Source organism: Gracilinanus agilis, chromosome 1 (assembly GCF_016433145.1).
Source record: "Gracilinanus agilis isolate LMUSP501 chromosome 1, AgileGrace, whole genome shotgun sequence".
Lineage (NCBI taxonomy): Eukaryota > Metazoa > Chordata > Mammalia > Didelphimorphia > Didelphidae > Gracilinanus > Gracilinanus agilis.
Window position 1 is genome coordinate 335,940,570 of NC_058130.1, and position 14,909 is coordinate 335,955,478.

At 34.8% G+C, this 14,909-nt stretch overlaps 1 protein-coding gene across 1 annotated transcript in view; it reads left to right on the forward strand.

The window, feature by feature from the left end:
- Positions 1-14,909, forward strand: part of TNPO1 (transportin 1) — a 76,064-nt gene that overhangs the window by 30,542 nt on the left and 30,613 nt on the right. The window contains exons 8-11 of the mRNA XM_044680757.1: positions 1,628-1,746; positions 6,348-6,408; positions 11,540-11,708; positions 13,047-13,199. Coding sequence (XP_044536692.1) covers positions 1,628-1,746; positions 6,348-6,408; positions 11,540-11,708; positions 13,047-13,199 — 502 coding nt within the window. The remainder of the gene's footprint in view (positions 1-1,627; positions 1,747-6,347; positions 6,409-11,539; positions 11,709-13,046; positions 13,200-14,909) is intronic.

Consider the following 14,909-nt stretch of genomic DNA (forward strand, 5'->3'; position numbering starts at 1 on the left):
TAACATTAAAACACTATAAGTAGGTAATTAATATACACCTAGATTTGATTTGACTTTTAAGGGATGTAATTGGGGAGATTTGAGCACTTATGAGAAAGAAGTTTGGGAAAATTTAGTAGAATTTAGAATTACTTATAGAGTGAATCAAGAAGTTGAATAGAATGACTTTGCCAAGCCATTTCCAGGATCAAGTAATATAGTGAGAGAGAATAAATCCAGGTCTACCTAAAAGATTTCCTTTAAAAATTCAATGGGACCTGAAAAGGAAGTTATTGGTAGTTGTCCAGGGTAGCCGTCATTTATGAAAATTTCAGATTGAGTAGAGGTTTGGAGAGAAATCCATTAAATGATCTCTTTGGAAGGGAAATCCTAGAAGCAGATGTGGAAGGTTTTTAATTTATTTCTATTTTTTTTTTTTAATTTTTTTTTAAATTTTTCTTAAACCCTTAACTTCTATGTATTGGCTCCTAGGTGGAAGAGTGGTGGGCAATGGGGGTCAAGTGATTTGCCCAGGGTCACACAGCTGGGAAGTGTCTGAGGTCAGATTTGAACCTAGGATCTCCCCTCTCTAGGCCTGACTCTCAATCCACTGAGCTACCCAGCTGCCCCCTTATTTCTATTTTTAAGAGGAATTGTGATGTTTGAGTTTGGAAAAATAACTTGAGTAGTTTTGTTTTGGGGTATAGAGAAGGGAGAGAACAGTTGAATTGGTAACCCAGGAATGTTCCTCTAACGTAGATCTGATTTGTTAACTATTTATACTTGGCATCAATGACAACATGAATTTTCACACAGCAGTAATAAGAAGCATTCAGGGGTGAGAAGAGGAGAATGGCTAGAATGCATGTGCTACCTTGCCTAAGGAGGGGAGAAAGTGAAACAGAACAGGTGAAAGCTTCCACACCAATCATTGTAGGGCCAGACACACGACATTTTTAGCCTAGAGAGATGGGGAGATAAGTTTTTAATTTTTAAATGTCATATTAAGGTATAATTTTGAGATGTTTTGTGATAGGTATTTATGTGGAGGTAAGTCTTTCATTTAGATAAAAGTAAACTTCATCTTAAATACAATTTGACAATTCATATACACACAAATGCAGTTATGTTATTAATATTATAGAGTATTTTTATCATGAAAATATAATGGAACTATTTAAGTGCCAAGTTGAAGTATTATTTGATTTTTTAAAATTTAAGTATCTAATTCAGGAACATTGCATAATGTGAAATAGGTCAGAAGTGTTGGAAGGAGCTTTAGATATTACCTAGTCACTGAGTCAAAAGTTAAATGACTTACCCATGGTCACAAAAGTAATAAGAACTGGGTGTACCATTTTCTTCTGGTTCCATATCCAAAGAGCTCTTCATGCTACCTTTAGACACATTTGCTTTAGAACTTTTCTATAAGAGTTAATATACTTCTTCTGTGCCATGTGAAATCATAAATTTAGAGCTGGAGAAAAACCTAAAAAATCATCTAGCCCAGCCTGAATCATTTTATGCAAGAGGAAACAGAACTATAGAGGTGTAATGTGACTTGTCCAGATTCACACAGGTGTATCATTACTTAGTTGGCTTTTAACTGTATATAAACTAATATTCATAAACTTCATTTCTTTTATAGTATATGCTTCAGAGGACCCAAGATCAAGATGAAAATGTAGCTTTGGAAGCTTGTGAATTTTGGCTCACTTTGGCTGAACAGCCAATCTGCAAAGATGTGCTCTGTAGACATCTTTCTAAGTATGTGTAATTTCTGCATACCATTAATATTTGAGTCAGTATAATCATTGCCTTGTTCATTTTGGTATTGTTGGGTGAATTTGAGGTTTTTTGTTTTTGTTTTATAAAGACCCAGTATAAATAATCTGTAAGTGCAAAAATGTTAATAACAAACTGAATTTGAATTCTTGCCCAAAATATGCCTAGTTAACATGCTTTCTCCCTGCTTCTGTTCCATCCCCCAAAAAAGGGGTGGGAACGGTTATAAATGCTTCTCTTCTCCTCTAACCTTCCTGGAGCTCTTTTTTCTAGATACCTTATTTTGCCTCTATCACTCAACCATGTTTTATGCTTATCTTTGGCTATAACATGCATCCCAGCTAGAATGCTAACTCTTAGACAGAACTATTTTGTTTCTGTGTTTGTATCCTTAGCACTTGACTGCTATGTATATCATTCAATAATGTGAAACAAGGAATAATGTATGACAAACTATCAAAATGGGTGGCGCAATAAATTCCATAGGTGTTGGAATAAAGGAGAGACCATTGTGAACTTAATTAGGGAAAGCTTCACTAGAGAGGTAGAATTTAAAATGGATCTTGAACGATGAATGGTATTTGAATTGGAGAGGGAAAGGTAGGGAGAGGAAGAAATTTTTCTAGTTAGCAGATAAAAAGGTGAAAGGAATAGTGAGATAATTGACTGAACCATAACAATAGTATATATTGGAAGAGGAGATATTCCTACCAGAGCAATAGCTTAAAAAAAGATGTAAAAGTTTAAAAATGAATATGGTTAGTCAGGGGGCAATGAGGATGCCAGCCTGACAGGTTGTTTGTAGGCAAGAAGTGAGTTAATATGGTACTAGGTTATGCAGGATTTTGAAAATTAAGATGAAGAATTTAAATTTCATCCAACTGAAGATGAAAAGCTATATTAATTAGGTCCTTGAGCAGGGGATAGATGTGAAGAAAGTCAGGTTTCAAGAAGGTTATTTGACAAGAATGCAAAAACTTGATTTGAGAGATTAGGATGGATTTTGGATTCTACATAGAGGAAGCCAATAAATTTGATAATGGTTCCTGGAAAATTAGTAGAGTGATTATTAAAAAGGAATTATTTTTAGCACTTTAAAAATACAAATTTTTTAAGAAGTTGTTTTCAAGTTGGGTAATAATCTTTCAGTGGGGTGTGTGTGTGTGCGTGTGTGTGTGTGTGTGCGTGTGCGTGTCAGTGCGTACGTGCATTCTGTAGTAAATTATTCTGAATGATTTGTGGTGAGTCTTTAGTCTTCATTGACTTCACTTTGCCACTCACATGTATCTTTTGGGCTCTGTGAGAAGGTAGGCTCATTTTAATTCTAACCTAAACACCAGTTCCATCTTCAACTAAAAAGGCAAGTCTTAATTATGAAACTATATCCAAATAAAGTTTACATTTATATAGCACTTTAGGTTTCCAAACTTCTTGATACATTATTTGATCCTTACAACAATCCTGTGAGGGGGATCCTATATACTCCCATTTTTCAGGTGAGAGAAATGAGGTTCATGATATTGTAACTTTTAAGTTATTTTGCAGGGTTGTAGAGTTAATGCCCAAAGTGGTACTTGAAACCAGGTCCTCCTGACAGGTGAGAACCTCTTTTCTCTGCCATGTTGCCCCTCCAAAGACACATGGTTTTTGGATGGTTTATTCTTTTGGCTCTGAACAGTCAACCTTTTGGCAGTCTGGTAAAGATTATGAATCCCTTCTCAGAATTATGGATTTGATGAAAGTGAATTTCAATTAAAGGTTAGTGGGGGAAAAAGACATGATTTCTATGGACCCTAATTTAAGAACTTCTCCCTATCTTTGGTTATCTGAAAGTTCTTTAGAGGGAAAACTTTCACTTTCACAACAAATCCAGACAAACATTTCTTATTTTTAAAACAGCAGAGGGTTAACAGTACATTCTAGGTGTGAGTAGACTGAAACATAATAGATGTAGGTATAGAAAAATGGTACAAAGGATATAGAAATGGATCTGGAGACAGGAAGATCTAAAGTCCTGATGCTTATTAGTTTGCATGCTTAAAAAATGGACATATCTCCCAAGGTCATAAGGATCAAAAGAGATAATGTTTGTAAAAGCTCTTTGAAAAACTTAAAGCATTATATATTGTAAATGATACCTGTTAAATAAATAAGCAACTCTAAAGAACAGGAACAAAAGATGTTAAAATTTTAAGCTAAAAAAATGGGTAATTGAAGTCTTAGTACTTGGCTTTAGTGAATGATTTCACTCTTATGACATAGATGCTGCTTTTGTATGTAATATAGTGTTTTTTGTCGTTTAAATTCTTGCCTTCTGTCTTAGAATAAATACTGAGTATTGGTTCTAGGGCAGAAAAACTGGTAAGGGGTGGGCAATGGGAGTTAAATGACTTCCTTGGGGTCCTAGAACTAGGAGAGTGTCTGAGGTCAAATTTGAACCCAGAACTTCCTGTCTGCAGGCTTGACTCTTTCCACCAAGCCATCTAGCAGCTACCTAGTATGAAGTGGTTTTTAAAATTCTCAGCTATTTAAAACACTCTTTAAAAACTATTATGTGGCAAATTTTTTTGAAAAAAGGTTGCTAAGTAAATTTAAGCTCATCCTTGGCAAAGTTATCACAAGTTCTAAACTGGTTGAATTCAAATGAACAAGGTTTAATTATATGTGCTTTTATGAAAGATCACTTTTCTTAGCATTGCAGCATACCTGTACCAAAAAAGACATCACATTATCACCAGCTAATTGCACTTCCATTTAATCCCTTAACTTTTGTTATACTTGTCTACTATGTGCTAGGTAGTATGTAAATCTAGGTTTACCTATAATGAAGTAATATTCCATAACTCCTTTAGAATTGAGGCTTAATGTTGGGAGTTAAGTAAAATCAGTCTACCTGCAGTTTGAGAAATGTCATTCCACCTTCCATAGCTCTGGGTCTGTAGGGGTCAAGGAGGAAGAAGGCATTCTTTGTCAGGGATTGCCTCAATGCATTTCTACTTTTGGAAATGAAGTTTCTTTAGAACAAAGTATGCTTTCCCCCACCCTTTAGGAAATAATTAAAGGAAATAATGGGTTTAGGAAAGGCTTAAGAAGGAGATAGTGGTAATTATGCTTCAAATATTTAAAGAGAGCTATGCAGAATAGGGATTATGGCTCTGTTAAAGTTCTAGAAAATAAAACTAGAAGTGGTAGAATGTTCTGTCAAGTAAGCTTTCGGTTCAGTTATAAGGAGAAATGGCTTTCTGTTCTAAAAAGTATTCAAGAAGAAGCTAGATAACCTACCTTCATAGTCAGTATTTAAAACATTTTGTAATTGGGCAACCTTGAACATGTTGAATTACTCCTCTTACAATGTCCTTCCACATGCTCTTCTTCTAGGGCTTTTGCCAGGGCTCTATTCTTGAACATTTAGTCTTTTTTACATTTTGTCTAGAATCATTATTAACTATTGGTTCCAAGGCAGAAGAGTGGTATTAGCCTGGCAATTGGAATTAAGTGACTTGTCCAGGGTCACACAGCTAGAAAGTGCCTGAGGCCACCTCATCTGCCCTACATTTAGTCTTTTTGATCATTAGATAACCTTGAATCTATTCTATTCATCCACCTGACTGGTGACTTTTTTTTTTTTTTTGTGATAAATGTCTAAGAAATAGCTTGGCAGAGTTTTCAAAAATATGAATTCAGAGTCTCTAACTAGATAAAGTAATATCAAATATAAGACTTACATGACAGGATATTATGCTAAAATAGAACCAGAACAATATGAGTAAAAATAGTTGTAAATCTAATTATTGTATTGTTGATATTAATTATAAATAATAAATAATAAAATGTATTAATTATTGTATTAATTGTTGATAATACAACAGGTTGCTCTATTAGGTTGCGAATAGTAAAATTATGTTGCTATAGCTATCTATTCATATCTGATGTTGGTCAGCTCTTTATTAATTTTCCCCCCTAAAATTCAGGGAAGGGTTTGATTTGGAACACCTTTCTCTCCCAATCTTTTTTTAAGGAATCATTCAAGAAAAGTTAAATGGATGCTTTTTTTTCCTTTTGTCTCCTATCTCTTTATGAGCTAAAGTATACAAAATTGTTCCATTGTATTATTTAAGTGTTTAATGGCCTTCTCAGTGATGAAGATTTGGAAGAGTAAGACTTTCTTGAATTTGGCTCACATTCTTCTATTGCCCTCATCACTCCAGAGTAAGAAAAATCAAATATTATTTTAAAGGGAGAAAGATATCACAAAAGGGCAGTATCTGAGATGTTTCTGGGTGCTTATGTACCTGTCTCAGGAAGTATATGCACCACCACCATAACCTCCTTCATGCCATTGAGACCCCAAGAAATGAATTTGAATTATAAGGGATAATTGGCACTAAAACAAAAAAGGTCAAGTATTCAAAGGTTGATTCTGATTCTGATTAAATATCAAGTAAAAAATTTGTAATAATGTTACTTTGGGTGTTAACAATTAGTTTTGCTATAATAAAAAGGTAATTGTTACAAAATTGTAAGAATATTTTTAACACCATACTTTTGTACTTGTTTCATGTTTATCTCAATTTTTTTAATAGGTTAATTCCTGTGTTAGTAAATGGTATGAAGTATTCAGAGATAGATATCATTCTCCTTAAGGTAAGAAAATCAAACTTTTTCTTTATGTGTGGGGGAAATCACCTTGATATAATTAAAGAGTAAAAGGCAGTGGGTTTGAAAAAGTTTATCTAGGTTAACCAGTATAAAAATAAAGAATTTTAAGTAGAATGGTGTTTAATTTTTTGTTATATAAGTTTATATAGAAACACTTTTTCTTTGAAACCCTGCCTTTTTATCTGTGTTTTCCACAATTTCAAACTGTCAAAATAATGTTTGCAGTTAAAGTCAGTTTGTAAGTTAGACTTCATGGATCTAGAGTTAACATTATGCTAATTTAGAAGTAGGATATCAGACATTCTGATCTGAGTAATTCTACATATCCTTCTTAATCTTCTTTGAATTATTGTGCTTTCTTGAGGTTCAAAAATGTATTTATACTATTTAAAGGGTAGTTCTTCGTTTTCATTATTACCCATAGAAATTTTGTAGTTAGAAAATTAGTAAATTCTAAGGGGTAAAATTAAGTAGAAAATTTGAATTTGCAAGATTATTTTGTTGAAGAGTAAATGTTTAGAGTGACTAAATAGAGCTCCACAATTTTGCTTTTAATTTAGGCTAAAGACCCAGAATTGGTGGGCCTGGTGAATTTTTAATCTCTCAAAGAAAAAGAAAATCTAGGAATGTGAAGAGTGGGAAACAAGCAGCATCTTGCTGCAGGGTCTTCCCTTTTATTGCACCAGGAGTCCAAGCCTGACCCTTGCTGTGGCAGTAGAAAAACCCAAGGAGGGCCTTAAGTGAGTCCCTACAGCTAGTGAGTTGAGCTTTCTGGTCCTGGGAAATTTTACTTTTTAAACTATTGTTCATGAGCAAGAAGAATAAAGTGCACTTTTTATAGCTTTGGGGAAGATTATACCCAGACTACCAGGGGCCATGATGAAATATAGCACATGCCACTTGGTGCCAGGCATTTGTTGAGTCCTAGGTTAAAGATAAGATCTTGGATCAAAGATAAAAAAAGCCATAAACTCTAATATGTAAAACCCACTCAGAAGGCCACTCTTTTATTTTTTATTTTTATTTTTAAACCCTTACTTTCCATCTTGGAGTCAATACTTTTGGCTCCAGTGCAGAAGAGTGGTAAGGGCTAGGCAATGGGGGTTAAGTGACTTGCCCAGGGTCACACAGCTAGGAAATGTCTGAGGCCAGATTTGAAGGTAGGATCTCTAGGCCTGGCTCTCAATCCACTGAGCCACCCAGCTGCTCCCCCACCCACACGCCCCCTCTATGGCCATTCTTTTAAATAAAATGTAAGATCCAACATGTAAACATCCAAACAGAAAAATTAGGGGAATAGTTACTTGTACTTTTGTATTATACTAGTAAATTCAGTTTTCCCCTACAGCAGTAATGCCAAACCTTTTAGAGACCCAAATTAGAAGTTCCCAAATTGTAACCCTCATGCCACATGTGAACTGCCCCCTTACCTCAGACAGAGGAGAGAGGAAGAGCTCCTATTGGGCTACTGGACAGAGGGGTGGGTGATGGGAGAAATGTCCTCTGGTGCTGTGGAGAAGGGGAGAGGAGCAGCCTCCTAGCACATGTGCCATAAGTTCACCAACATGACCCTGTAGTCTATTTGTAGAAATTATTTTCTAGGCAGAAGAAACAGTGGCATATGAGGACAGTGAAAAAAGTTGAGGTTGAAGTAAATGCTATAGTGTGAGGGGTAAAATATTAAAGGGTTGGACTAAATTTATGAGGAATGTGGTCGTCATAATTATTACTCAAGTCAGAATGACTTTTTAGCAATTTATTGAGGGGAAAGAGTGAAAGGAAATCAGAGAGAGGAGATCATTATTCCATCCTGGTCCAAACCTGGTGGGGCTTCAGAAGCCCCAGTAAAGGGGACCCAGAGGTAAATTACACAAGGGTTTTAGCCATGAGGCCTCCTCCAAGACAAGGAACCTCTCTGGAGACTACTACCTCTCAGAAAAGCTAGAAAGAGGAGTCAGTCTTTTTCACTCACCCATGTGGTGAAAGTTCTAAAGGAAAAATCCAAGAGCAGTGTTTGGTCCCAAGCCGGAGCTCCTTCAAGTTCAAATTGAAGGCAAAAGACCTTGTCACAGGAAGTTCTTGCCACTTTTATTTCTTTATATTTTTATTTTATTTAAAATTTGGTCTATCTCCCCAAATTTGCATTTGGTTGGATTTGTTTGTTTGTTTGTTTTTAATCCCTTACATTCTGTCTTGGAGCCATTACAGTGTATTGGCTCCAAGGCAGAAGATCAGTAAGGGTAGGCAATGGGGGTCAAGTGACTTGTCCAGGGTCACACAGCTACGAAGTGTCTGAGGCTAGATTTGAACCTAGGTCCTCTCGTCTCTAGGCCTGGCTCTCAATCCACTGAGCTACCCAGCTGCACCTCTTGCCACTTTTTTTTCCTTTTTTTTTTTTAAACCCTTAACTTCTGTGTATTGGCTCATAGGTGGAAGAGTGGTAAGGATGGGCAATGGGGGTCAAGTGACTTGCCCAGGGTCGCACAGCTGGGAAGTGTCTGAGGCCGGATTTGAACCTAGGACCTCCCGTCTCTAGGCCTGGCTCTCAATCCACTGAGCTACCCAGCTGCCCCCCCTCTTGCCACTTTTAAAGACCATTCCTTTTGTCACTTCCTGTGCCTTCCTTCCACTTTATGTGGACCAATTACAGTTAAAGTTTTGCTTAGGACTGCCCAGGGAGCAGTCAGTTGATTCTGATTCATCACCCACTATGGCACAGGTGGATCACAGACCTCCCCATACTCTTTAAGTGGGGTGTATACACTTCTGGTTATTAAATGTAAAAATGGGCAGGGGAGAGTTAATCCCATCTTCACAATCCCCCCTGTGATCATTTGGGAGACTAGTCTCCCCAATTGATCATTTGACATAATCATCTTGTACCCCTAAAAATCTTCTAACTACAGGTGTATATAATATTGTACCTTCTAAGAGGAAATTACAATAATTAGAGATAAGAGAGAAATAGAAGAGAGAGAGAGCAAAACCAATATTTTGGTAGGGACATTGACAAAAAATCAATTGGGGACAGTCCCCTTTGGCATAAAAGTTTACATTCAAAATCATTTGCACTCCAAAATTCGTTCTGGGTCTTCTTGATGCAGTGTAGGTTTCTTCAGGCATCTTTCTCCAAACAGTTCATTTTCTGGATTCAAGGAGTTAGCAAGCTTCTTTCCTTGAAATTTTTCTTGAACAAAATTTTAAATTGTGGATTTTATGAAAATATATACAATCCCCCCCGAGAAGGGTGTTGACCAACACCCAGATCAGCTCAGGATACGTGGTTGAGTTATGGGGTATATGAGTCAGTTATCAAAAGAAAAACCAAAAATACAAAAAGAAGAAAAATTAAACTTTGAGAGAAAGTAAAAATTCAAAATCAGAATTAAAAAATAAAAAATCCTATGTATATAAAAATTTCTGAGTAAAGAACAAATTCATAACAGGTCCTTGTTGTATTAGAGTCCAATTGATTAAATTCATAACAGACCCTTGTATTAGGGTCCAATTAAAGTAATTTGTCCCTTATCTAAGTAATGGTGATAATGCAGTTTCTATGAACCTAGTCTTGATTAACTGCAAGTTGAATTGTTTACTTTTCACAAAAGCACTCAACTTCAAACCTGCCAAATACAAGCTCATATAGGTTCTCAAATTGGAAAAGTTTTATTCCCGCATTACATTAGATAGAGAATAAAGAACTTGGCCTTTATTTTCTTAATCTTCCCTTATGTAAGATTAAAATTAAATATCCAAATAGAAAAATTATTTTATAAGCTTTATTAATAATAATCCAAAGTAGAGGAAAGGAGAGAAAGAGAGAGAGAGCGCGCGCATGCATGCGTGCGCGCCTTTTTCTCCAGGCATGTTAGTAAGAAAAAAAATAACAAGGGCATGGTCACAGAAACCTTTAATAACCAAATGTAAACATGTACATGAGGATGCAGAGGAAAGGAATACTGGAGAATGTAGTCCTGGGGTACAAAATTCCAACTACATATTCCCCCCTGAGATCTTTTGGGAGACTAGTCACCCCAATGGATCATGTAAACAACCAAACATAACTTTCACTAGAGGTATATACAATAATTTGGGGTTGAAGGGGAAACAAAAGAGAAAAAGAACAAAATAGGGGGCAGTTCCCTTTGGCATAAGAGTGTACATTCAAAATAAATGCATTCAACCCCCCATGGTTCAATTTAGCACATCCCAAAGTTCATTCTTCATCTTTTGTGCAGTAGTGTGGTTCCTGCTGGCATCTTCATGGCTGCCTTCTCCAAACAATTCACTTTCTGGATTTTGGGAGGTAGCAAGTTTCTTAATTTAAACTTTGCCTTAGATAATAATACACTTAGAAATAAATAGCTTCATTCTTATATGATTTGATGTTAACACTTTTCTACTAGTAAGAGATTGATAATAGAAATAATGCAGTTAAGCAGTGTTTCTGAGTTTTAGATTGTTAGGTTTTTATTGTTTGGGGGCACATCATTTAATAGCTTTTGTCTTTAATTTTCTCTTATGAGAAAGCTAGATTAAATAGTCTTCTAAGGTTCCATTAAGGACTGACTTCTAGGATATTGTGTATTTTTTTCCTTTTACTCTGAACACCAAATAAAAAAAACATTTCCATTACATTATAGAACCAAAAAAAGAACATTGTACATAAAACAGCAACTTCATTTTGTGACTATTCTTTACTCTCCCAATCGTGATGTTTTGGTTAATGGATGCTTCATTTGTGTATTTTTTATTTTGGTTGTTTATTAGTTAAAATATTTGCTGAGGACCTCTGGCTTTTTTAATAATGTGAATCCACCAAATAATTGGGTAGAAAAGGGTAATAAAAGTGTTTTCAAGGTAGCATTAAAGGAATATGTTAGTAAAGTAAGAAAGAGGCGCCAAAAAAAAAAAAGGCAGACTGCTTTTCTGCAACATAGATTGTAAAATACAATCTCATCCTTTCTGAAAATAGATGGAAAACATGTAAATAAATGAAGGAACAAATTAAATAGTACAGATTTCACTTGTCCTAGTAGGCATCTAAGCTAATGAAGAATTAGCTTGATGAAATGCCATTCTTGAAGAAATACCATTGTTTTGTTTGGGGGAATAGGGTGATGTTGAAGAAGATGAAGCTATTCCTGATAGTGAACAAGATATAAGGCCTCGCTTTCATCGATCACGGACAGTGGCTCAGCAGCATGATGAAGATGGAATTGAAGAAGAGGAAGATGATGATGATGAACTTGATGATGATGATACAATATCTGACTGGAATCTAAGTAAGGCAGAAAATAAGTCATGACACTTTTGGGTAGTTGCCTCTTTTTAAAAGTACTTTGTAGATTACAGAGCATGTTCTTCACAATAATTCTATGAGTTATTTCAGATATTCTCCCCGTTTACAAAGAAGAAAACACTCTCAGAATGGTTAAAGAATTTAGTTTCCAGCAGCTAGAAAATGGTAGTGCTTGAACTTAAGGTTTTTAGAATTCTCAGCATTGCAGAATAGCAAATAAAATTATTGAACTATCAGTATGAGTATAGACTTTGTGTATCCCTAGATCCAACTTATATTGTCTTAGAGATATGTGATGTGGGTCTTTTTGAGATAATGTACAATCCAAAAGAATACTTTTATATTTCTTTTTCTGTTAAATATGAATAAGAACTCTGGGGAAGTAAATAGATTGTTACCATATTTTAATTAAAAATTGTTACCATATTTTAATTTTGCCATATGTTAATATTTTAATTAAAATTTAATTAAAATTATTGTTACCATATTAAGGCTCTGTAAAGCAAACAGGTATTCTCATTTGGCAAGACAGGAAATATTTAACTTGGCATTTAAATGAATGTTAAAATCCAGTTTGTGATAGCTTGTTTTGTCATTCCTTTTTGTTTAATACTACAGTATATGTTTAGCCTGTTTTGTTCCTCTGCTAATGATTTGTTTTTCTTTACCAATTTCAATTCTCTATCTAGTTTCTTAATGTTGGTAAGAGTGTTTGAAATAAATAGTAATGTTTCTGCTTTGCCCAATACATTAAATAGACATATACTGAACATTTTGATCTGGGCAGTACATGTTTAGTTTTAATTTGCCATTTATTGGTTTGGTTTTAATTCTAAGAGAAAAGGGCTAGGTGATCTGGGTTAAGTGACTTGCCTAGGGTCACACAATTAGGAAGTTTCTGAGGTCACATTTGAACTCTGGTCCTCCTAACTCCAGGACTGGTGTTCTATCTACTGTGCTACTTTGCTGCCCCTCAGTTTGCCTTTCATAAGCAATATTTTTTAGATGGAAATCACATGAGGGAAGGATATATGTCTAGTTAGAATTTGGCAAATTGCTTATCTAAAGGAGCAGGACCTTTTTTTGTGTTTTGACCTTTGTATATTATGTGCCATGCTCAATTGATCCAGCAGGAAGCACATCGTTTTAGACTTTGGAACTCTTCATAATTAGTCTACTACTCCCTGATCCAAGGAGCTTTCTTATTTTATGACTGTCTAGAACAATATCATGTATATAATAATGCTTTTTTTCCCTCTCTACTAATGTTAGTAAGGAAAATTTGTGTGGTATGTTAACTGAATGTAAATGATCTCTTTAGGAAAGTGTTCTGCTGCTGCTCTTGATGTCCTGGCCAATGTGTTTCGTGATGAACTTTTGCCACATATTTTGCCCCTCCTGAAAGAATTACTTTTTCATCCTGAATGGGTTGTTAAAGAATCAGGCATCTTGGTCTTAGGAGCAATTGCTGAAGGTAAATAAAAGTCTAGATTTTTCTTTTAAATCCTTAAAAAACTTAACTCAAGAATGGTATACCTAGGAACAACAGGATATTTTTTGTTTGTTTTTTTCCATTTCTGATGCCTTTTTTTTTTTTTTTTTACACCATGGTTATTTCCTAAATGTGTTTCCCCTCTCAATTGAACTTTTCCTTGTAACAAAAGAGATAGAAAACCTTAAGCAAAACTAGCGAACACCGCAATTGCAGCTGATATTCTATATAAAATTCTATACCTAGTTACATATTTTTCTTTTAACTTTTCTTTTTAATAAGAAAATGGAATTATTTCATTGTACTACAGTTGACAGAAGAAGATTGTTATCATTCCCTTCAGTTGCATGTCAGAAATATCTATGCAGCTCTCATTTGTGAGGTCGTGGACAGAGTTCTGAAATTGGAGCTGGAAAGACTCAAATCCCACCTGAGATATTTGCTATCTGTGCTACCTGGACAAATCACTTAACCTCTCTGTTGAACTCATCTATAAAATGAAGGAGTTGTACTCTTTAAGTTCTCTTCAATTCTAAATCTATGATCTTGTGGTCTTTCCATAAATTTGCCATAGGGCTAGCCATCCAACATGCCAGGGTCCTCCTTATATTTTTTTCATGTTAAGTGAATGCCTTTGGAGTACGTTGACTATCCATTGATTGTCCCTCATGCTCCCATATAACGATCTATAATTTTTTTTTTGCTTGCAAATTTTTAAAATATCTTTTCTGTTGATTTTTCTGTGTAATTTCTCATTGGTAATGCTTATAACTTATTGTTTCTACAGTTTGACTTTTCATCACCTTATATGTGGTTTTCAATTTAAATTCTTAGGATATCAGAACATTCTGTAACCTTAAAGCCATATATTACCAAGAAAAATATTGATGTTAAGTGGGGACTAATATAGTTCATCTCAGTTACTGTGTTACAATGAGGTTCTGTACTGAAGCATTCAACTTTGTTCCATTGCATAGTATCAAGCTACAACTCTGCCCCAGTCAGGCTGATTCTTTCTACATGTTTGCCATTGGCTATGGTCATTTGAGGTATTGATAAAGTAGTACATGTTCAATAAATTTATAAGAAAAATCAGTTATGTACATGCCCTTTTATTGATTGATTAGTAATGGCATTTTCAAATAAATGACGATTACTTAGCCATTAATAAATATTGAGACAGTTTTTAAGAAGGTAAAATCAATCTATTGCTTAATTTTTAAATTTAATTTAATTTTTTCATTTATTTGCAGCAGAGCAAGACCCTTCTGGGAGAGATTTAGCTAATAACTTTCTGATTTCAGCTATTTCTTATAATGCAGCTTTAGGTTCAATAACTACATTTACTCTTAGCTTTAACCTTTCTTGGTAGGATGATATTTACATCAATGTCGTACTTAAAGTTTACTCTATTGAGGAAATAAAGTCTGATTTACTAGACTTTAGTGGTTTATCATTTTTTTACTTGGATATTATTATTTATAAAAACATCATATAAAAATTTTTTTGTTACTTTATAAGTTGCTAGTGGATTGGATTAGTACTATCAGTTGCAAATATTCTATTAGGCAGTTCCCTTTAAATATTTTTTAGGAAACTAAAGTAAGAGATGAGGTAGTTTGGGAGAAAATAACATAGGTATCTTCCAAGGTTCTTTCCTTGACTCTCTTTTCTTTACCCTCTATACTAGTG